Source organism: Musa acuminata, chromosome BXJ1-7 (assembly GCF_036884655.1).
Source record: "Musa acuminata AAA Group cultivar baxijiao chromosome BXJ1-7, Cavendish_Baxijiao_AAA, whole genome shotgun sequence".
In the NCBI taxonomy this organism is placed as follows: Eukaryota; Viridiplantae; Streptophyta; class Magnoliopsida; order Zingiberales; family Musaceae; genus Musa; species Musa acuminata.
This window is the reverse complement of record NC_088333.1, coordinates 35,445,313-35,469,726: the sequence shown is the minus strand read 5'-3', so window position 1 is coordinate 35,469,726 and position 24,414 is coordinate 35,445,313. Positions and strand designations below refer to the sequence as shown.

The following is a 24,414-nucleotide window of genomic DNA, read 5'->3' as shown; positions in this document are numbered from 1 at the left end:
TCTGATGGAAGCGTGAGTGTGTGCTCTCCCTGATCTGACACACATCACCACCTCCCATCCCTCACACGAAAGGTGAAACATGAGGCAAACGATCTGCCGTTCTGTTGGCTTCCTTGGAAATGAGTTCATTGTTAGATCCTGCCGAGGGTGACTGATGGGACGACTGCTCACATCCCCTCCTTTATTATCTGCAGCCAATCCACCCACCGACTCTGGTCTCAGGATTTGGCCGACCTTCGTCCCAATCTGCAATAAAAGCTGCAGTAAATTTGCTGCGAAGAACGCAATGCGATGGACTTGGATTCCCTATCGATCCTTATCATCAGATTGAATACCGGGAAGACATTCCTTCTCGTCGGGCGGGTCTTTGGGAATGTCAGATTGATTTCAGACCCTGGAAACTGAAGGTTTCATCTTCTGCCCTCCCTCTTGCGATGAGGAACAGTTCATGTTATATATGCTTTAGCCAGATCGGAATAGAGTCCGTATCCTGGAAACTTCTGCATGATAGAATAGAATAAGACCGATATCAAATAACTTCACGTAGGCTTCTGTCATCGCCTGCGTGACGATTAGTCCAGGAAAAAAGGGCATGCATTAACTGAGTCACCGGTTGTTATCTTTGTCTCTCTGTGCCCGTGCCTTTGGATGGACAGTGCCTTGACAATGTCCCCTCTTTGCGAAGTGCAGTGCAGTATGCGGAGTCGAGTGTTCTTCCACTGGTGAAGTGGTCCAAGGTACATACATGGCTTTGGTCTTTCATTAAATGGGGACGACATGGACTCAGTGAGGGCAGACAAGGATCTGTGACTGGTCTGCCTCAGCCTCGGTCTCATGAATGCTGAGGCAATCGGGTTGGTGTAGCATTTCCTCTTTGGTTTTGCGTGTGTGCAGGATAGAAATGCCAAACGAAGATGATCCTTTTTGTTCTATTGTTGACTTCCTTAATGTTCTCATCTCATGAACTATCAGAAATAAGCGTCATTCTGTGCATGCAGCAGCTCTTCTCGTTCATCTCAAAGTGAAGCAGCAAGGGGGCAACGGTAGTAAGAAAGGCCCCCTCACCTTCATTCCTCTGCATCACGACTGTTCCGAGGGGAAGAGAAGAAGCCGAAGGGGAGCACTGCATGAGAGTCCGTGAGTTGCACTGTTTCCGTGTGTTATCCAAGACAGGGGCAGAGTCTACACCGAGTAAAAGCTTCCTCGGCGTACCAAAGAACCAAAATAGTGGGACAACAGCCACGTGATCGCAAGTAAGCGGTGATGCGAACGTCTCGGGCGCATGGCATTCAGTGAAACATGAGCTTACCTTTTCCTGTGTCATCCCCACTATGCGTGACAACCACTGCATGCAGCTTCGTCTTTGGGTGTTTACTGTCCATCATACTTTTGACCAAACAGTCACCACGTAATTCACAGCTATGTGGTCCGCACATCATTCAGACAAGTGGGGGTTTAGATTCGATCCGTGCATGTTTTTGTGGTCGTCTTTTTGGACTCATCTAAATTTTAGTACTATCACGAAGAATATGATGGTGTTAGGTCCAAATCTGATTGTGATATCCATTCAAAATGAATCGAGGTATTATTCTACATTTGTCTTTTATTAGTGTCGAAACCAATCGAAATCTATGAAACTATATCATGGGCATGCCGACAAAGCATCTCTAATACTCGCAGATGTTGTGAATGATTTGACGTATCTTGTGACTTTCATAAAGTTATGATTGATAACATTCAATATTGATATCATATTAGTTATACTTCGTACTAAGTTGAGGTGTCAAAAGATATCTCAATCTTTGAAGCTCAAATGATTAAGATAGTAAATCAAATTATTTAAAGATAGATAGGATTATAAGTCTCTCTGTTTTGATTTTTATAAATCTAAAAATCTCTCCTACAGTGACTCATATGAGAATAAATTCTAAATCAAAATGAATTGCTATAGCAAAAAAAAAGAATTTCTATAAATTCCTATAATCATCATAGGAATATGATTTAAATTAAATATCAAAATACCGGATTCTAATATCCTCTTACTCCTACCGAGAATAGAATTTATCTCCACAAAAAAATCCTTTTTATTGCTTTCCTCAACTTCATTCAATAAAGTCACATCGCCATCATACTCGATATAGCTATTTGTTTTTTTTTTTGTCAATTTATGATCATTATTATTCTTATTTTCCTTGCTCTCTACGCTCATGAAATTTATTTCTTTTCCATTAAACAATTAGTTCTACTTTTCAATATATATGAGAGCTCCTTTGATCACATTCTTGAATTCTCCATAACATTAGCAATGGGAAATGTAGGCCACAACGTGGATGCTATCACAATATGGAGTTCTTTTGTTGCTTTTAGGTACTGAGCTTCTCAACCTTTGTTGTTGCTTTTGTTGCATTGGTTGGACCGATGCAATGGCTCAATGAATATATATATATATATATATTTAAGATATTTAAAAGTGATTTTAACGAATATGATATAATATATTATGTATAGAATATTTATTGGATTGGATTTTAAGTCTCAAAACTTATTATGTAAAAGTGGCATCTTTGGTTTAAAATTTGAGGGGTAAATATTTGAAACCTAAACATGAGGGTAAGTGAGTGGGTTTTAGGCATATCGAAGAGGAATTTTGCAATTGTTTTTGGGGTGCTCAAAAATATATTTGGTATATGACGAAGAAAATCATCATTCATATATTTACTCTACTGTTACAAAGGTGCAAGGAATTTTAATCTCTTGATCTTCTCTATGTACTTGTCGAGATGTTGTGACGAACTCTTCCGTCGATGACTTATAATCTGATTTATTGATTGTGTTTTTGACAATCAGCTCTTCGTCAATGTTGTGATCAATTGGACATGGTGTCAAGATTTTTTTCATTTCTCTCTCTTTATTTTTTCTACCATTACTTCTCTCTTTAATTTCTCTCTCTAAAAAGTCTCTTTCATCTATCTCTCTCCCCTATTTCTCTCTAACAACATCTTCTCTTCTCTCTCTAATTCGATCTACACTCCTTGATTTTCTCTCTCTCTATCAGTATCCCTTAAGTTTTCTTTCTTTAGTAGTATTGTAGAGAGAGAAATAGAAGAGAGAGATTCTACGGAGGTAAATAGAAAAGAAAGATTCTAAGTAGAGAAAATATAGAGAGCGTGCGTGTACGATAGAGAGAATAATTAAATAGATAAAAGATCTTGAGACATTGTCAATGAAGAATTAATCATGATGTCGACGAGAGCCGATCTAATCATAAAAGAAGATGAGATAGTAGAAACAATTAACAGATAGATGATTAATATAAGAGATCCACATTGATAGAGAAACATCGGTGGATTAAAAAATAAGTCATTTTAAGAAGAGCATATCGAAGGTATGAACGATAATTTTCTTCGATTTCTTATCATTAAGGATTGAAAAGTTGAGACTCACAACATAGAATTTTAAACATTATAATATCAAATCATATAAATTTATAGTAATATTACTAAATTATATAACCTTATAATATCAAATTGATTATAAAATGAGTTTATACTACACACAAAATATAAAACTTAACATATAAGTGTACAACAATATGATATTGTGTAATATGTCATAAAATATATGTTATAATTATTATATATTATATAAATATATAGTAAAACAATTATACATAATATTATTATATTGGCAAAATCTTTGTGAATTAGCTCCATTCTTTTATATTAAAGTATGGCATCCTCAATTCTTTTTCCTTCACATAATGAATTTGAGGACAACTTGGTTGTCAGAAACATAAGACAATTATTAATAGAATAATCGTTTGTTATTTATTGTGAACCATTAATACATCATAAGACACTATTCTCTTGTGTTTTTTATTCCTCTTTCTCTGTAAATTATTTATTTTCTGCACATAATCTTACAACATGATACATGAGTTTTATTCCCATGAATGTTAGAATTCTCAACAGCTTCAAGATCTATTTGGCCCCTTCCTCCGAAGCAGATACTTATACTTTGTTTCCGGAGACATAATGTCATGGCTTTTCGATTCTTACAATACTTCAGGATATACGGGATGAGTGATAGTACATACGGGGACTGTCCATTATGCCTACAGTGAATGTATTCTGTTTGAAGCTATTTGATTGTCACCTCTCGATATCGAATCGGCTTATGATGTTGGGAATATGTGAGCACAAACTATATATTTTTTATAATATTAATCTAAAATATATTGAACAAATATTATTTCTTCCATCTCGTTGACTTTTAATCTTTTTGCGAGAAACGACTTGATTTACAATTCGATCATATTTTGATTAATGAGGGTTTACTTCTATCATATTTTGATGATTTTTTATGAAGATATTTTATTATTATAGGTTTATAGGTCTTATGGGATATAATTATGTTATTTTTAATAATTTGATGCCTTTTGTTATTTATTTATTTTTTAAAATTATCTTCTACTTTTGATAAATCGACTAAACCTATGGAAATTGCTCTTACCATGTTAAATGGACAAAGTCAGCTCATAATTGGATTAAATTAAATTATCACGATTCTTAAGATCCTGATTGTGATGGTGATATTGGGTTCATTGCTAGACCTCGATAGTATTTTTATTTTATTTTTTGTACTGTAGATAATTTAACAAGCGGGATAATAATTAATTAATGTGAAGCAAAAGTTGTCTCCGAAGGATTACACTTAACTTATAAGGATGATCTCCACCGAGTCAATAATGAGACGTATTACGTGGATATCGTAAGTAGAGGATCTCCTACCTCATAACGAGTTTTGAATATAGTTGAAAATATTTTATATTTGATATTTATGATGGATGTTTGTACGATGAAAAAAATCACGTAATTAATTGGTCGAGCACTCGTACAAGAGTAGAAAGAATTTATATTATTCAAACTTCGATGCTTGTACTAATGTCAACAAGGTAATTTCATCAATAATAATATTTTTTAAAAAAAAATTATTATCAATTTATCAATAAAACTTTATAATTTTTCTTTTAAGAAAACAATCTTACCGAAGAGAGAAGCAAAAGAAGTTCGTTATAGTACTTTTTTATTTCTTTGTCATTTTGGTTATGTGGTGTGATTGTATAATTCATGTTGATTATGCCTGTTCTTCACTGATTTGAATGCGAATTGTACGCGAGGAGCAGTGCATGGTAGAGGTAAAAGACGATCCGTCTCCCTCCCGCCCCCATTTTGTCGCTATCATCTTAATCGTCCATCTATCTGGAAGAAGATAAAACACTAGAGAATTAATTCGACCGAAGTAGGACGAGGGTTCTGGACGGAGCCTTGAGAACCCGATGTGTGCAGGGAATTCTCCGGACAACAATCCTCGCCATGAATCCATCAGAAATGGCGCACTTAATCGGTGGCAACATTATAGCATAGGATGGTGTGCTTAGCTTTTTGTTAATTTTTAGGGAGGTGATCCAGCAATGAGAGTACAGCTGCTCCCTCGCCTGCTTCATTCACGGGGCAGGTAATGGTCTTCTCAGTTGTTAACGCAGCCGGATCATACATTCACTACGGGACACTATTGTCTCAGAACTGCGTATGTTTAGTATGACAGTGAAGCTAGAAAGCAGACAGAGAGGGGGCGCTGCGCTGGTTCGGGAATCTTATGAAATCTGTTGATCGGAGAGGAGAGGAGAGGAGAGGAGCTTGGCTTCAAAGCCTCTCCAGAAATGGTGCACCCTCTGCTATTATATTGATGGCAGCGCCTTTGTTCACTTCTCTATTGTGCAGTACGAAAGAGTACAGTCCTGGTGCACTATTCAATAAACCAACTGCCACTGGGTCATCCCCATTTTACAGAGTGAACAGTGCTGCTGCCAAAGAAGCAAAGGCCCCCCTCCTCAAATGGAGAGGTGTTTTCTCTTTTCTTTTCTTTTCTTTCTTTTGTTGACGTAGAGAGTTGAGCAGTGTCTCAGGCCATGTGATCGCAGGCACGGTACATTCTTCTTATGGAAACATGTAGGCCCTTTGTGTGCTTTCTTTTGGGTGTACTCTGCTTGGCACCTTGCAAGGATTGGGTGTGGCTGTGGCTGAGAACCCTCAATCCCCTGCATTATGTTTCTTAATTCTTCTTTCCGAAGCTTGAATCTCGATCGAGCAGACCGAGTTTTAGATTCAACGGTGGATGGCTGTGGTGGTGAGCTGTTCTGCACGATATCTGCAAATGCTGCAGGGCATTTGTTTTCCTGCTGAAAGGCAATGCCTTTTTAGAGACTGTTCCCCATTATTATTATTATTATTATTATTATTATTATTATTATTATCATCATCATCATCATCATCATCATCGTTGTCAAGCGAGAAATCATACTTACTGCACATGAGGTTGAGACAAAATATATTACTGCAGAGGAGGGGGAGGGGGGAATGGGAAGAGGGGGGGGGGGGGTGAGTGATCCTTGGTAAGCGTGGCAGGGATAATACAAACGCGCAACACGGGGATGAGCATGAGTTCTTTTTATCTCTTTTTTGTCAAGGAATAAAGGATCGAGCATTCATTAGGTTAGTTTGAGAAGGAGCAGCAGACAGAGATGAAGTGGAAATGTAAGCATGCATCTCACACAGGTGACGGGAAGACACATCCACACGTGTGAGGCAGAGCTTGGTCCTCTGGAGGACTGGGGAGGGGGTTGTTAAAGCAGTGAAAGCGTGACAGCTGGGCCAACCACGCCGGTGAAATGCGAGGAGGAGCTGTGTGGCTTTTCTGCTGAAGCTCTTTGCTGTTTCTGGGTTTTGCTTCTGCTCCCACCCACGCTTCTCTCTTTCGTTTCTCTCCCCCCCCACCCCCCCCACCCCTCCCGTCTCTCTCCCTTTCCTTGGTTTCCTTCGTTGCCATATATAGTGGCCCTCGACCTTCTGGTGAAAAAGTACAAGGCATGGCGAGCAGATGTCGTGCCGACTCCTCCTGCTCTTCCTCATCCAAAGGAGTCGTGGCCGAGACGGCCTCCCTCTCCATCAACCCGACCTCTTCTGCGGAGAGCCACCAGTACTGCAGCAAGGGCTCGCGGACTACCTGTTGGACCTTTCCGTTTACTGACAGCTGCCTCAGCTTGCAGGAGAACCGGCGTGAGAAGAGTGAGGTGGCTCACCCCAAGTGCTGTTATGGAGAGAACCTGGTGGCCGAAGGCATCGAAGATGATAGCCCGGACGATGAGAACGTCGTTGGCGATCCGTCCGGTGGGAGCGGTGCTGCTGACAGCGGACAGTCGAAGGTCTGCGCCAGAGGCCACTGGAGACCTGCTGAAGACTCCAAGCTCAAGGAAATGGTAGCCCTCTATGGCCCTCAGAACTGGAACCTCATAGCAGAAAAGCTAGAAGGCAGATCAGGTAATAAGCAAGTCACCTACACCGACTCCTCTCTCTCTCTCTCTCTCTCTCTCTCTCTGTGCAACTGTTAAGCTTGACATGAAGCTCTCACTGTGCTGCTGTTTGGATGTTTGATCTTATGTCATTTGGGTTCCTCTGCGGGTCTGAAGGGAAGAGTTGTAGGCTGAGATGGTTCAACCAGCTGGACCCCAGGATCAACAGAAGGCCTTTTACCGAGGAGGAAGAGGAGAAGCTCATGACTGCTCACAGATTCTATGGGAACAAATGGGCTATGATTGCGAGGCTTTTTCCAGGTAGAACCGACAATGCAGTTAAGAACCACTGGCATGTCGTCATGGCCAGGAAGTATAGGGAGCAATCAGCTGCATATAGAAGGAGAAAGCTTGGCCAAGAAGTACTGCACCACCACAGACTCGACGAAGCTGCTGCAGCAAAGGCCACAGCAGCACCAAGAACAGCCTATGGCTCTACCAGCGGCTCCTTTCCTTCCTTTCCTTTTCTTGCCGCCGTTGATGCCTCCGCTGGCGCTCATCACATGCCGCACTACTCGGGGGATTCACTCTCAAATTGCAGTGGCTTTTCTGCTGAAGGAACACCCTTCGATTTCTTCTCTGGTACGTGCCGTCTATCCTCACCTCCTCCTCTTCTACCATGCGCTAGTGCAACTGCTTGTTCTCAGTCTTCTTCTACCTTAAATACGACACATTTATTGTTGCATGTATGGGTTTCACCGTTAAATTTTCTCAAAATGGGAGTTGAAATCACAAGTAGATCCTCCAAGAAGCTAAGCAGGGAAAGAGGGCAAAACATGAGAAGACTAAGCTTAAACCTAAAAGAAGACCTTATGATGGCATCACTTCCTCTTTCTCTAGTCGTGTTTGGTTCTGAGCATTTGCAGATAACAAGGTTCACGAGAAGGAAAGCTTCTACGGCAACATGTCATCGGACATGCCGACTGTTGAGCCCTTCGTGGGCTTTAACCATCATTCTCCGGTCGGCTCGGCGGTGCAGCGATCGAACCACTTACCCCACGAGTCTGCCACTGAGACACCATCTGAAGACAACAGCGAGAGCAGCCACGTTGATGCCGCAGTCTCACCAACTTTCATAGATTTCCTCGGAGTAGGAGCCCGATGAGTGGGGGGGATTGGAGGGGGGAAGGGGGGGAAGGACTCAAGGCAGGCAGGCAGGCCCGAGAAGGGAGAGAAGAAGGATGCGGAGGCGAGCCGGGGAAGCCGCGTGGTTGGGGACCAAGACGTCATCATCGTAGAAAAGACACCATTGTTGCTGAGTTAGGAGGCAAAACTTGCTTAGCCTCCACCACTTTGTGAGACTTGAACATGCCACGATCTCGGCAGATCATTTTGAAGAGAATAAAAGAAATGGTTCGAGTCAAATCCCATAATTGACTAAAACTTCCTACTGTTGTGGTCGCAGTCAAAGTCTCAGCTTCCTACTTTGACTTGCCCTGCACAATTTTCTCCATAAAAACCCATTTATATTCTAATTCTGAATTTTTTGGTCTCTAATACAAATATTACTAATTTCTAAAATCTAAAATATTTGTTCGGGATATTAAATTTTGTTGATTTCCTCATGCTGAAAGATTTAGATTAAGAGGAAAAAACAATTCGTGAAATAAAGACTTATCCCTTGATAACTATCTAAAGAATAAAGCTCCCTAGATATTATTTTGATTCGCTAAAAGGATCTATTAATTCCATCAAATAATGACAGCAGCAGTATAGTCTGTTCTAAAAATTATAAATTCCCTTAATTTCAATATCACTTTATCCTTTCGGATGCAAAATGTTTAGTGTTCTTATTTTCTTATGTACGCGAGAATGGTGTTGTTAATATATTGTACGAAATAAAAATAAATGAAAAAATTATACCATTTGAATCTTAGGAAGATTAACTATTTTCAACTATTTATTTTAATACAGATTATTTTTTTAAGAGCTTCCCAAGTATTTTTCATTATAAAGATAAAATATTTTTATTTTTATCATACATATAATTATATCTTTTTTTAAAAAAAATAAACATGCGACGTGATCAACCAAATCCGAGACTCCACCGTGTTGATGTTTGATCTTATTCTAGTAACAGGAGAAAAATAAAATTATTAAAAAGTAAAAAAATAAAAAATATAGACATAATACAAGTGCATCAAATCATAATTAAAATGATAAGCCAAATTAGCTACTCAACATTATTCCTGAGGATATAGATATCTAAAAATGTAATTATAAAAACTGAAATATACATTAAGTGGAGTAAAATATGCAGCTTTACGACATAGAAGTATCAAAATGAGTGAAAGTTGTATCCATTTTAGCCATCAACAGAAGAAATATAAATCATGCTCTCATGTACTGCTGCTGCCTTTTACGTTGTTCATTCTGTAGTAATCTGATGAATGCATATAAATTTAAACCACAAAAGATATGGTTTATAATGTTTGAAAGAGAGAGAGAGAGAGAGAGAGAGAGAGTTGAGAGGACTGATAGTTCAATCGGATCAACCTAAAAATGAGAATTTAAAGATAAATTGTATATTTATGGATCTAAAATAAGATAAACAGTGCAAGAAAGTACTTGTGCATGAAATTATGATCATTGTACCAAAAAGTTCATACACTCTGTTCACAATCTCAGCTGGTGGTGTCCACCAGATCAGTCTGCTAGATTGGGAGCAGATCACCCTACAGAAAAAAATAATCCTTTTCATGTTTCTCATCGATTATTCCACATTACAACAACGCCAAGAAAAAAGTTGTCAGTAACAGGCAAATAGAAAGCTTGAGCAAATATGGGAGAGGAGATGATTAATTCCTGCTTGTGGGTCTCCTGCAGCAGGATTCAGATGTCAGACACATCTTCTCCCTCTTGTAGAACGGCAAATTGACATGCATTTAAGGCCAAGGGTGGGCAGATGCTGTGCATGCTCAACAACTAGACAACCATGGCAGGGTGTCATACCACCACCTCTTCCTCTTCCTCTTCCCCTTCCCCTCCCCCTCCCTCCTCTCTAATCTCTCTTTCTCTCATAAAGCCGGCAAATCTTGTCTTGTAGCCGCTGCGTGTGGGAACAGAACAGTGATCATGATCTTGCAGGAGTGGCTGGGCACACACGCTATGAGCTCCGTGGTACAACATGATGAGATCGTCTACAGTTGTTCTTACACTTGCAGATGCCCTCTCCCTATGCAAGTGTTAATGAATAGCATGCATAAGCTCAATAAGCATATGAAAACATTCGTACACCGCAGAGTCATGTCCCTTTTCATTAGTCAGGTCTCAATTCGATATCCAAAGATACTTGAATTTGTTACTTCAATCAATGCTTCCCCTAATTAATTATGATATCGTGATAAACGTCCTACTTAATTAAAATCAGAGTCCCTATTAGGCAATTAAAATTACCTACGTTCCCCTTTCTGTGAAGGAACCATCAACCTGTGTTCATCGACAATATACAGACTGCATCCACAATTCTCCTCGTTATACCATGATTCGGTTCTTGCTTCCTCTCGAAGACGCCACTGTTTCTTTCTATCCACACACAAATAGCACATCGTATCACTGGTTCCTTCATCACTCTACCTGCATATGACAGTGACCCACTGGTCCAATTAGAACTTTTGGTAGTGACTACAGCTTCAGGAGAACCAAGCTTTCATGTTAGCAGGAATCCACAGACCTGAAAGAACTTCTTAAGATCCATTTTCCTGGTTTAATGTAACTGTTCATCACAGGAAAGACATTTACGAGTCACACATGTGTTGGTTTCAAATCATGGCAGTAAGCTTCTTCGGTATCTGAGACAGGGAATCCCATTTCCACGACGAAAAGTTCGGATGAGTTCACAATAATACAGGAACCAAACAGAAGTGTAGTAGTGACGCATGTTTCCACCATCCATCAATCTCCTCGAGCAAATCTAAGTGATGTAGCTTTTCTTCCCATGGTGTCATAATTGAGCTTACTTTAGGGCCCACAGTCACTGCACACCCGCAAGAAAAGTCTTTCCTGTGTTCATTCGTGATCCGTTCATGGGTTATCAGCACATTATCTCATGTGTTGAGTTCTTTTAGAAGAACACTGGGGCTGAAGAAAATTTAGACTAATTTTATGATACCCTTCCGGCTATTATGGCCAAAATGATCACTTGGATTACATTGTCTTCCACAGGCTGAACAACTAACATACTTCTGTCCTCATCATTCAGAACAATTCTTGGATCCAACAAGGACAATATATAGTCTTGGGAGAGCATATCATGCTTCTGGATTCATTTTCCTAACTCTCTTAATCAAATCATGTGCTGTTCTGATCTTGAGACCCGATCAACTCGTCGTCTTCCACACCTGACTGACCATAGAAAAAAAGCATCGCCTTATGCTCCATTTATGTGCATTTAGTTGTTCTTCACCTTTTGGCACTCTTTCGGCAACATAACATACATCGAGGCAAACTTTTCTATGTTAAGCCACCTGCGTTGCACATGGAACTGGCAGAAGAGACAGGAAGTGTACCTTGTGAATCTTCAAAGTTAGGATATTATATGCACACAGGCTTGTCGGTTCGTACATATAAAATATACTTTGACTATGAGTGAGTGATACACTGGACAAGATCACCGATTTTTTATATTGCATCAATACCACTTTTTAAAGATGAAGATTAGCAGATCATTCATGCATCCCTTTCTTTATTAAAGGTGAAGTAGATCGATGCATCTGCACTTCCTCAAATAGTTATCTGTATCTACCGCTGCAATTAACAAATTGGTTTCTATGAGTGCTGTGTTATGCACGATGAGAGATGATCAAGCAGCGCCCGGGGATGCTCATCTTCTGCATGCAACAGCTGCAAGGTGATGGATGGAGGAACTTGGATAATTCTTGTGCCCCATTACCAACTCAATTTACAAGATCGAAGTAGAAGAAACACAGATTAAACCACTGGATATTGTGATGAAGGCATCGCTGAGTACGTCACACACAAAATTATTGTCGTGGGAAGAGAGAAAGAAGAGATCACATCTATGAAGAGAGAGAGAGAGAGAGAGCAGATCTACTGAAGAAATGTGGAACAGCTAATGGACAGGAGGTGGTGTGAGGTTGTCGAACAGTGCTCCGTTCCTGGGGTTTGTATTGGCTCCTGGATCCTGGTAGTCCATCTCCGTCTCCATCATATTTCTCCCTATCCTTGTCTCTTCCTGAAATATCCCCAACAACATCGAGAATAAATCCAACGAAAGAATTCGAAATTACAAAGAAGAAGCTAAAGAGATCACTAACAGTATCAAACGGGGCAGGAGAATTCCATGTCTCGTAATGCCTCATGACGTGCACCCTTCTCCCCAGTCCTGCACAGCCGAAGCATGAAACAAAGTAGAACCATGATGAGCGTATGATCACGACAAGAAAGAAGAGAAAAAGGAGCAGCAAACCGTAGCACCTGCAGGGAAGGAAAGGAAGACAAGGGCTGAAGCGAACACAAGTGCAAGAAGAAGAAACCTCGCCATTGCTTCTGCTGCTGCTGCTACTTGAGGTGGGTTTAGTGAGAGCTCAGAAGGTGAATAGATCAGGCCATGGGCTGTGAGAGTTGGGTGGAGGCATTGAATGAAATGAAGTAAAAGAAGCAAGAACAGGTGGACGGGCAGTAAAGCAGTCGTCCTCTAAAGAGGATGATCCTATAAATGCGGGTTCGGTGCGGTAGAAGCCGGTATCGCCCATATATTATGAACGCCACCGGGTCAACCGCCTCGTTTCTTGAGGCAACGCTCGCCAATTACGGATTAGGAACCCTTTTTATTGTGCACTGTACAGGGATGAAAATCTTGTGGTTCATAGCGCCAAGCACGAATCTTAATGGCATCATTAATCAGAATAATATATGTTTTAGTGTGACTTGGTGTGTGGGTTTGCTTAGCCCGTGCTCACAATAATATATGCACGATTTGGATTGACTTCAGAAATACGTTTTGCAATTAGCTTTTGACATTTCTTTCTTTAAAATTAGTGCACTCGTCTAAGACTCAACATCTAACATGTATGAACGTCCGGATTAGCTGCATCACGTAGTGGGCGGCTATTATCACATCAGGTTAAGCAAAAGCTTTCAAAATGGAAGGGAAAGAAGAAATCATGGAGTAACAGCTTCTCATTTAAAACTACAACTCATCACTCACCACTCAAAAAAAGTACGTTAGAAAAAATAGATTGCAGTCAGGTAAAAGATGTGCTTGAGATGAACTGGCTCGCACACAATCATTCAAAGCAAGAGAGATTGAGATGTAAGCCAGGCTTTCAATAGGGGTGTTGATGGGTCGAGTAGGGTTGGATTGAACCTTATTGTATATCAAGAAAGAACCAGTTGATGTGAACGCGACCTGACGTAGCTGACACCATGTAAACCCAAATGAACTGCAGCCGAACTCACTCAGGTAGACGACATGATGCGTTTCTTGATATTGTCATTGGGGTAGAAGGTGGCGTTGAGAATTATATTCAGATGAATAGATTCATCTCCTTCGTGAGCACCAGTGGCCAAAAGACAAGGAAGACTTTTGTTAGGTCCATGTCCATTTGCATTGACACAGGGTGTTTGTCGTCCAGCTTTTTGACTTTTTTATCACCCAAGGGAGGGAAGGTAGGCGATCAGACAGAGAGTGCCAGTGGCAGGGAACATAGTTTAAAAGGCGACCATTTTGGCTTTGTGCTTGGAGAAATGGAAAGGGTTTCGCTTCATCTTCTTGTGATTCTATTGGCCTTGTCTCACCTCCTCGTCTCCTCCCAGGCTATTCCAGCCACTGGTACTCATCTACATCTCTTTCTTCTTCTTCTTCTTCTTCTTCTTCTTTCGATGAGTCATCTGGTTTTTCTTTCTGTTGGTGCAGAGAAAGAACCCAAAGACCTTGCAACAATCAGTGAACCACTGAAGGTATGTAATATTGGACCGCAAAAGATGTAAACTTATGACATCTGACAATCTCCTTTCTCATACGATCTCCTAGTTTTATAGCAGCTTTACAGGTATCGTGTTCATGACATGAAACGATAAAAGCATAGGCAAATATCCTATGTATGCTCCAGTAAGCAGTATATGAACTGTCATCTGCGTGTCTTATCCTAGAATATGTACCAAAAATAAGACAATCTTTGAAGAGGTCTTGATTCTTATACGGAAAAATACAAACTCATGGTCATATTTGTTTTTGATGATACAAAGCTGTGTTCGGAAAAGAACACAGCTTGCCTTCATATTCTTCTCGTCAGTAGTTATTCGAGTTTGAATTAATGTGAATGTTGTCTTACCAAACTTGACTGATGAAATATGGGAACCGATCGGTCACAGGTGGTGGAAGACGACGCTGCGACAGAAGACGTCGTAGGCGGCAGGATGAACGTGGAGATCAGCGATTACCCAATATCAGGTGCTAATAATCGCCATACTCCACCGGGAAGGAGCTAAACCTGTTAACTGATCTAATTATATACATATCTGGCTGATGTGTTCTAAGATGAACCGGCATGGTGATAGATGGATTGTAAACTGTCTCAGTTTCTGTCATCAGAATCTGTAACGGCGTCTGTTATCATATACGGGACAATAGCCTTTTGCAGATCTATTTGACTTGAGGACCGGCGGATGTTCTATTCAACAGCCGTTATAATGAAAGGAACTTGTTACAACAGTTGCCACGTCATTCCTACCCGACGTAACGTATATATAACGAAATCACTATATATTATTATAAAGAGTGTTATTTCGGCCGTTACAGTCTATCACCTGTCATCCGCCCCCTTCCTCACGTAGCAAAACACGATTTGGCAGTCAACCGGACAAGTCGGCTTGTCGATTTATTCTGTTTCCAACCTCGCTCTTCTCCACGCGGAAGAGGAAGCAGAGGAGAAGCGGAGATTTCTGTCGCCCTCGATCGCTCGGCCTCCGCCGCCAACCGCCCTTCCACGATCTGCAGGTGATCCCGATCCCTCCACTTCTTGATTTTGGATCACGGAGATCCTCGATCTGCTTCCTCTGTCTTAAATTTTACATTGATCTCTTCTTTTGTGGTCGGTGATCATCGAATCGGGACTCTATCCGTGTAGATCTTGCTCTTTTTAACCTTGAGGAATATTAGTCTCTTTTTTTTTTCTTGGTTTTGTGTATAATTCGAGATCATATATGTTTGTGCTTCCGATCGGTGGTCTTTTCTGTTGGATCTTTGATCCACACATCTGTATATTTGGTTATTTATTTATCTTGATGTTTCTCTGATGATAGCTGAGGGAACGATGGGGCTCACCTTCGCGAAGCTCTTTAGCCGCCTGTTTGCGAAGAAGGAGATGAGGATACTGATGGTCGGTCTTGATGCGGCTGGTAAGACGACCATCCTTTACAAGCTCAAGCTCGGAGAGATTGTCACCACTATTCCAACCATCGGTGGGTATTATTCGTCTATACTGAGATTGCTCTTCTCTTTTTAACATTGATATCCTTAAAATCAAAATTGTTCTTATTTGTTTCTGTGATGGCTGGATCTGTTGTAGAACTTGGATTCCTGTTTCATGTCTGAATGATGACTTGGTGATCTTGCAATACTTGTGATGGTGAAATATTCAGTATGTGGATGTGAACATTAATTGTTTTGTACCATGAATATGTGGTGTTCATGTTACGTTTCTATCTGCTCAAAAGCAAAGTTACAGATTTCTGACACGAGTCATTTTGATGCATAAGAATACACCAATAACCTTCAGTTTACCTGCATGAGAATGAGAAAGAAAAAATCGAGGAAAAAAGTCATGTTACACAAATTTGAACTGATGAGATTTCTTTTTATCACACCCGTCGAAATGAATTTTTTGTTTGGGGAAAGGTCTTTAAGAAAAATTTACTACAAAGACACTAGCAACCTTGGGTATGACTCCGATACATTATTTCTGTCTTTTAGGGATATTCTATTTGAACTGCTAGGAAAGAAATTGCTGAAGGTGATGGTCTTCTATGGAACTTCTATATATTTAGTATTTTCGTCCCATTGCTCATGTAAGTGACAAACATAGCTGGGCACCTCTTATATATTGTTTTCCTGTATGATTTAATTAAATGATTGTATCACTGGTTTTAATAGCTTTTGGAGCTTTCTGTTCATATTTTTTGATACCTCTTGGATTGAGTGGACTGTAGGAAATGTACATGGAATATTTAATTATCTTAGTACTTCCATTTTATTCCTTATCTAAATATGAATTTTTTATGCGTAACTTTTTAATTTTCAAACAACCCTATATTTGAAATGATCAGTTCCAGAAAATTTTAATTTAGTACATGAGGTTTTTTGGGGATGAATATTGGAATTATAAAATATGTTTATGTATTCCATAGATGGGCAATTAGGGTAATTTTTTAGTATGTTAAACTTTGACCTTGTTGCTAGCTAGTGAAAACATGATTTTTTTTATTAATTATGAATGATCTGAAGGGTTTGTTGGTGTTTTAGAACAATTAAGATGTTATGCTTACAAAATTATAAATCTTGAATTTATTTATCAAATTACTATGTTGGATTTAATGCAGGCTTCAATGTTGAGACTGTCGAGTACAAAAACATCAGCTTCACTGTCTGGGATGTTGGTGGTCAGGACAAGGTACTATTTTGATTATGTTTGCTTTTTGTCATCTAAGCAACTATGAATATTCAACAAACTGTTCATTTTAGATATTGTTGTTTTATTAGCTTAATTTGCCTACATTAGATTATTGTTTTTGGATAAGTGATCAAAATTGGGTGTCTAGGGTATGCTCATCTTCATGTGTCGCATAACATGTTAAACACTTTACATGCAGAAAGTACCTTCATTCTCTCAGTATGATTGGTCTATTGATGAATAACTTGTTTGTATATTTCTTAATTACCTTTTTGGTGATCTTGCTGTTTGCAAGAACAGATTAGACCACTGTGGAGGCATTACTTCCAGAACACACAGGGTCTTATTTTTGTGGTTGACAGCAATGACCGAGATCGTGTTGTTGAGGCAAGGGATGAACTCCACAGAATGCTGAATGAGGTAACCTCTTTTAGTGATGATAAATGCCACATAAAATTTTTGGTAAATCTGTTGTTGCATAACAGTTCCTGGAAAGTCTAATTTATGTAGAATTTCTCCACATTCTTATGGAGAACATCCCATTTAATAACTTTCTACCACCAAATTATTCACAAGTGAAGAGAACTTTGTTGTTTGGCACTTACATTTTGTGTGTCATGGTACTGATAGGACGAACTAAGGGATGCTGTCTTGCTTGTGTTTGCTAACAAACAAGACCTTCCAAATGCAATGAATGCTGCTGAAATCACGGATAAACTTGGTCTGCATTCCCTGCGCCAGCGACACTGGTAAGATCTTCACTTTACGAGTTAACAAGTTTCTTTTGATTTTATAGTAGTCAAGTAAATTACTATTCATTTTATGGAATCTACTTTGTAGCATGGGTGCATATAAGTTACAAGAATTATATCAAGCATACGTTAGATGATGAAATAATGTTAAATAGCCTTCTGTTGATTCTTCCAGTAAAGGACGACTAGCATTCAGTTGCCCATTCCAAAGTTAAGAGGAATTACGTTGGATCTGCTGTTCAGAAAATCTGGAAATTGAGGTTTCAGTCAAAAATTAACTAGAAAGATCACTAAAAATAAAACTGCAACATGGTCCCCCCCCCCCCCTCCCTCTCTCTCTCTCTCTCTCTCTCTCTCTCTCTCTTCAGAAAAATGATCCATGTGTCTGTTAAAGGAAAAAAATGGAACCCTTATGATAGTTTCAGACCCACATGTTCCTGGCACATTTCATGCCACATAATTAGACAATTCCTGGCACAGTATCCCAGTTTATGGCTCCTTACAGTGAAATTATTATGGTCAACTTTCAACCTTTTGATGGAATCAATGCCATGTCATTGGTTTCTTTAGTTCTTCAGTCTGCATCTTTCAGATCATGCTAAACATATCTGAATTTTTAAGAGACATTTTCTTATGTTTGATAATTTGAGTAATTTGTTAATTGGAGATCAACTAGACAGCCTACTTTGACACCATGCAACTGCAAAGTGCCCAGTGTCTGTCCCTGTTGGGTGAGGAAAAGAGGAGAACATGGAAAGCATCCATATCTTCCATTTACTTTTGCTTAGCATGGTAGGAGTAATTGGTTGATTCTTGTGTTTCATTTCGTTCACTTCCATTGCCTTTCCTCTCGGTCTTTAATGAATAATGTTTGTGTATTAATGGTCATGTTTGTCTGCCATTCCCAGGTTATCTCCTGTGTGTCAAACTCCATTATGACCTCCCATAGTACATACCGTAGGCATGTTTCTTCAGTATATCTGCATGCATCTGTTCAGCACCTTTCGTATCTGTATCAATGAAATGCCAATAAATTATTTATATGTAAAAGTAGTTGTCATGGTGTCAGAGAGGGTATGTATATGCAATGCAGATTACATAACTTAGTGTCTGTCTGTCTGTCTAGAATGTACGTTCATTGATCATGCAGTGCTGACCATCTTTAGTTAGAAAGTAGCATTTTAACCAACAAAGTTTGTGATTATCAATAGACTTGGATATCAGAACATCCTTAGAATAAAAAGCTTCTGAAAGCTGTATCTGGTTTATATGCTTAATTTTTTTGTATTGATTTGCAATTCTAGACCTTGTCTTTCCGAAAGAGTTTCCACATTCTAATGTTAGATATCACATACGATTGACTGGATAATTAAAGGTAATTCGTGCTGCTAACTGTTTACGTGCACTTATCACGGTCAGGTATATACAAAGCACTTGTGCCACATCTGGTGAGGGGTTGTACGAGGGGCTTGATTGGCTCTCCAGCAACATCGCCAGCAAGGTATCTTATCTACCTTCTTGTGTTAGTCTATGCATGCATGCATGCGGTGGGCTCAGTCATATTTCTTTCTACTTGCTTTGGAGAAGAAATCTCTCTTACATGAATAATGTGTGTGCTGACATGAATTTTCATGACAGTGACCATGGTTGCTCCGAGGAACTTAACAGCGGGTGGTAATCTACATTTACGGTTTGTTATATGTTTTCGTGGCATGGTTACCAAGGCCTTTTGCATTTAGAAGAATACCTTCAAGTAATAGATTGCAGTAAAACAGGGACGTCCTGACTACCTTATACAGGTTTTCATGTCTTCTGTATTCTTTTTTTCTGACATTGTTGGCTTTGTTGATGAGAGAATCCTACTTCTGCTCGTAGACATTATTATCTGATAATTCTTTCCGACATCCAAGCTGCTCCCCTTGAATGCCATGAAATATGGCCACCTACTGGTAGTAGAAACTTTTAACATGGATGAGAGTTCTCAATATTGATATGGAACACTTTACGTTCATGGCTCCTGAGACATCGGAGATATGTGACCTCCTGTGCATGTTCACAATGCAGTCCTGAGCCTGGCTCAACCTCATTAGGTCTTTCTAAGCATAGGAAACTAAACAAGAGGTCCAAATAAGATGAGGATATTTTATGTTCCTCAGTAAATCAAAGCCCCACCTATCTACATGTTTACAATCTTATTTATGTTCAAAACCACTCAGGATCCTATCTAATGGTTTAATATCAATAAAGACATTTTTGAGATTTAGAAGATTTTTTGAAACTCCATCAACGAAAAATACAAAGAAAATGTACAAAATTTAGAGACCACAAAAACGAAATAAAGAAACTAAATTATAATATTCCATTTGGATCATATCAAAGAGATTTGATTGCTTTGATCTCTCTTTCATTCTCATTCACATTCATTCCCACACCAGCATCACGCTCTGAAACTTTTGTAAAGCTATTCTAATCCAGTGGAATTAGAATATCTTCTATGTCAAGATATTCATAAATTAATAATAAAACATAAATTAGAAATATCAATGCAAAATTTACACGGTTTGATAATTCTTATATACATCTATAGAAAAAAAAAAAAGAATTCTCATTATATAAGAATAGTCAAGTATAAGGAAAAAAATTAATTCTTATGTTAACCCGAACCCAAAATATCCTCCTGCATCTTATCACACGGATCTCCAAAAAAAGAAAAAACTCACACGTCTCTAAACATACTAAAGAATTTTTGGTATACCTTCTTTGCATCGAAAGATTTTTTTTTGTTTTTGTTTTTTTCTCTATACCTCGCCTAGCTAGACATTGAGATATATATGATTTTATAAAACAAATAAATACTAATGCACAACAGGTTCCTATGGCCCCTAATTCAAAACAAATAAACCCAAAATAATTGAATTCCTAATGCTCCGACTAACAAAAAAATCTCATTCTTCTACCACTCTTTTTAAACGAAAAAGTTGGTGTCTGAATCTTTAACTATGATTATTTTACTGAAACAACTCGGTAGTGGGGATTCTAAACCATAATTTTGGACATTTTGTTGTTGGCTTCTCTGACTCTATGTTATTTGTTTTAGTCATTTTGATAGATCCTTAAATCTTATAGCTCATTCAAAAATATATAAATATATAATAAATCATTCGAAACTAACTTAATCATTGATACTTAGATAATTTATCTAGAAAAAAATTAATAATAGAGTTTTATCGTACCCCGTATTTAATTTTAATCATGGACATCTTTTTTTTATACTATAATCAAAATATCTTTTACAAAGTAAAAAAAAGATAGCTAATGATTGTGGACTCCATTTTAATCATCGACATCCCTTTTCTTAAGTTATACTATAATCAAAATATCTATTTAACTTTTGTTTTTTTACATTCCATCAATTTGTTTGACTTGAATTGGACTATATTCTTTTCTTTCCAAATCATCTGATCCCTATTCAACTAATATAACATTAATGTCTGTTAACTTTTTTACCGATGGTGATTATCACCATCGTGATCTTTATCATCGTCATCATTATCTAATCTTTGTTCTAACCTAACCTAGTACGATCGTGAGCGCAAGTCTTCATGAAAATAACAATCAGTTGTCATTGTAGAAGAGAAGAAGGGGTCCCATTGAGCCTTAGTGATGGCGCCATCGTCATCGATTTCCTACCCCATCGATTCTTCTATTGGTCTACTTTGCACAATCTTTTTTTTTTCCTTCAAATCATTATTTTTTAATCTAATGCATTGATAATATCCTTATAATAGAAGGTTTAGAGATTAATCTTTTGTGCTTCAAATGGATTGGTGAAGTCGAAATCTTTGGCTCCAATAATTATCTTGTTGCAATTAGTGAACAGTGACTACACATCTAGTTTTATGCTTAGCAGAATTTTTTGGATTCAATTGGCTGCAGATTAGTCAATTTATGCATGACTGACTTTTTATTACTAACAGAACTATGTTCTTGATGAATTTTAACTCGAGATACGGATACGACAGGATTACAATCTAAGATTTAGATCATCTTAGAATAAATTTTATTAATTACATTAAAATTATCAAAAAAATACTGATCAATTTAAAATCATATCATAATAGTTTTCTATAAGTTTTTATTAATTATTGTTATCGTAACTCCAGTTAGATATATTAGAGTTATATTCAATGATTGTTCAAACCACAATGTTACAGTTTTATAAATAAATAGTTAAAAACTAAATTAATCAAATTTAATGTTTTGAAAAATACATCTCAACTGACATGATTTCAGACAGAAACGCTACCATCCACTGACACCCCCCTGCTTGAAAGGTTGAGGCTCACCTGCCACAATAATTAAGAGCGAGCTCATCATTTTCCCAAATTCATTGAATGCAATCAATACGAAAGATAAATCTATCAGCGCTGTCGAACACAACACAATGATTCACTAGTATTCCTAATCTTCTGTCTCTCTGCTTCCCGGTGGTTGAGCGAGAAGCATTCAGTCCCCTATCTGTTCCTCGTAGAGAAATGAGCTCTCTGGTCAAATGACACCAATATGGAGTTGACAGGTAGATCGATGTGGATGCCGGAGACCATAAGATGGCCTCCACATGTGGACATGGAGATGGAGGAGGAGGCAGGTGAGGTGGGCTGTCTGGATTCAAGAGAAAGCCGAGCAAACAAAGATTTGCAGTCGGAAAACAAGGAGGAGATAAAAAGAAGAACAGCTTTCACAGTTCATTTGTATAGTAACCGCACAAATAGGAAATGACAGCCCACGAGTCAATAGTCAATCTATCGGGACGGAGGAGAACCATTGGTTTTGCTCCTCCTCTCCTGTGACTTCCGCCCTCTCCACCACCGAGCTCAATCCATCCTTCCGGCCTCTGCCCACAACTCCACGGGTATTTCTTTCCTTGTGGTGTTTTCTGCTCACCAAAACATTCCGTCAAAACTTTCCCTTGCCACTGGCGCAATTGCGTGACTGATCCTTCTGATGCCATGAGTCTTGTCTTCCGTCTCTTCTTGGGCACGTTTTTGATCCATTTTCGCCTCCTGTTTGGCTCAGAATAATCTTCAACAATCATTTTTTTGCGTGTTTCAGTGGTAAAAATTTGATCTTGACTTGAATTAATTGGAGAAGACGATGCTCCCTTCATGGATGATATCTGCGAGGAGACTTAGATTTGGCTGGTGAGTTGCTTGGGCTCTGCTTCGTATCTTTCTGGATCTTCCTTTTCTTACCGATCTACCATCTTGCTAAGATTGTAAGCTTCTGTCGTTTCCTTTTCCATCCGTTGCATCTTGTTTTGTTGTGGCATTATAGATTCAGGAAGGGGCGTTGAGGACGAAAGATGGGTGAGAGCATGGCTGCTAGATATTGGTGCCACATGTGCTCTCGGTTGGTGAATCCGATCACGGAAGTGGAGCTCAAATGCCCGCACTGTGACAGTGGATTTGTGGAAGAGGTGGACGGCAGAGAAGACGTGGACGATCAAACCCTCTCCCCATGGGCTCCGATCTTGCTGAGAATGCTCGGGGGTGGCTCCCTGCGCCGCCGGAGAATCCACAGGGAAGTGGAAAGGGAGAGTTCGGACCGAGAAGTCGAGGCCTTTCGCCGAAGGCGGAGGAGGACCCCCGCCATGCTTCAGATGCTCCATGCCCTCCGGGAGGGGAACCGATCGGAGCCGGGTAGGATCGACGTCGAGAGGGAGCACGGAAGGGGAACGGAACATGTCATCCTCATCAATCCCTTCGCCCAGGCATTGATTCTGCAAGGATCATCTGATGCGGACCAACTGCAAGGCCCTGGTCTGGAGCTCTTGCTGCAGCACCTGGCGGAGAACGACCCGGACCGGTACGGGACGCCGCCGGCTCTGAAAGAGGCGGTGGATGCTATGCCTACAGTGAGAATCGAGAAGAACACGAGCTGTTCCATCTGCTTGGAGGATTTGGAAGTTGGCGGAGAGGCCACGGAGATGCCCTGTAAGCACAAGTTTCATGGCGGCTGCATCTTGCCGTGGCTGAAGCTCCATAGTTCCTGCCCTGTTTGCCGGTTTCAGATGCCTGCCGATGGACCGAAGGCTACAAGTGCAGGTGGTAGTGGCAACAGAGCGGCGGTCGGGGATGGGAGAAGCGTGCCATGGCCTCTCGATGGCTTCTTCCCTTTGTCAGCTTCTCGAAGCAGTAGCAACTCCTCCTCCTCACCACCGCCATCATCATCGACGTCGGGAAGTAGCTCGCAGCCAAATGAGAACTGAAGACGTGCGCTCAATCTCTGCTGCCGAAATTGCTTCGTTTTCTGATTTAGCATTCTGAAAGAACAAAATGCTTGCAATTGCATTGTCCTTTGGATTCTCGAGTGTCTGCTGTCTGAGGATTTCAATCTCTCGTCGTTTAGTAGTTCTCTTCGAACAACTGTGAAAACTCTGCAGCTTCTACTTCGATCAAAATCATTACTCCAACATGACATTAAACTGCAGAGACCACTTCATTATTTGTTTCTTATCCCACTTTGGTCACTACCATTCCAGTATCAAAGAACAGTCATATCCACAATGGTAGCCATGATCGAAGCTTTTAGGAATGTTCTACTAGAGATACATGAAGAG

At 39.6% G+C, this 24,414-nt stretch overlaps 3 protein-coding genes across 5 annotated transcripts; all 3 read left to right on the top strand.

Moving 5' to 3' along the window:
• The first annotated feature begins 7,480 nt into the window (after positions 1-7,480).
• LOC135679992 (transcription factor CSA-like) lies at positions 7,481-8,504 on the top strand. The gene has a single exon (XM_065193968.1). It carries the CDS (start codon positions 7,486-7,488, stop codon positions 8,488-8,490), a length of 1,005 nt encoding a protein of 334 aa, XP_065050040.1. The 5' UTR covers positions 7,481-7,485; the 3' UTR covers positions 8,491-8,504.
• Positions 8,505-15,188: 6,684 nt separating this feature from the next.
• Positions 15,189-19,699, top strand: LOC103992164 (ADP-ribosylation factor 1). The gene is made up of 7 exons (XM_009411769.2): positions 15,189-15,371; positions 15,677-15,835; positions 16,973-17,043; positions 17,344-17,463; positions 17,674-17,792; positions 19,215-19,296; positions 19,434-19,699. The coding sequence occupies exons 2-7, from the start codon at positions 15,688-15,690 to the stop codon at positions 19,434-19,436; spliced, it is 543 nt and encodes a 180-aa protein (XP_009410044.1). The 5' UTR covers positions 15,189-15,371; positions 15,677-15,687; the 3' UTR covers positions 19,437-19,699.
• Positions 19,700-22,295: 2,596 nt separating this feature from the next.
• On the top strand, positions 22,296-24,299 carry LOC135584283 (E3 ubiquitin-protein ligase SIRP1-like). Of its 3 annotated transcripts, none has more exons than XM_065192554.1 (3): positions 22,297-22,707; positions 22,908-22,996; positions 23,130-24,299. In XM_065192554.1, exon 3 carries the CDS (start codon positions 23,158-23,160, stop codon positions 24,061-24,063), a length of 906 nt encoding a protein of 301 aa, XP_065048626.1. In that variant the 5' UTR covers positions 22,297-22,707; positions 22,908-22,996; positions 23,130-23,157; the 3' UTR covers positions 24,064-24,299. The 3 variants fall into 3 exon arrangements, with proteins under 3 accessions (XP_065048625.1, XP_065048626.1, XP_065048624.1); XM_065192552.1 differs by having other exon boundaries at positions 22,297-22,832; XM_065192553.1 differs by having other exon boundaries at positions 22,296-22,832; positions 22,908-24,299.
• The last annotated feature ends 115 nt before the right edge of the window (positions 24,300-24,414 follow it).

Coding starts and splice junctions, on each gene's coding strand:
- LOC135679992 (XM_065193968.1), top strand. CDS start 7,486: ATGTTTGATCTTATGTCATTTGGGTTCCTCTGCGGGTCTGAAGGGAAG.
- LOC103992164 (XM_009411769.2), top strand. CDS start 15,688: ATGGGGCTCACCTTCGCGAAGCTCTTTAGCCGCCTGTTTGCGAAGAAG. Junction 17,464..17,673: donor TCCACAGAATGCTGAATGAG/GTAACCTCTTTT, acceptor TGGTACTGATAG/GACGAACTAAGGGATGCTGT. Junction 17,793..19,214: donor TCCCTGCGCCAGCGACACTG/GTAAGATCTTCA, acceptor TATCACGGTCAG/GTATATACAAAGCACTTGTG.
- LOC135584283 (XM_065192553.1), top strand. CDS start 23,158: ATGGGTGAGAGCATGGCTGCTAGATATTGGTGCCACATGTGCTCTCGG.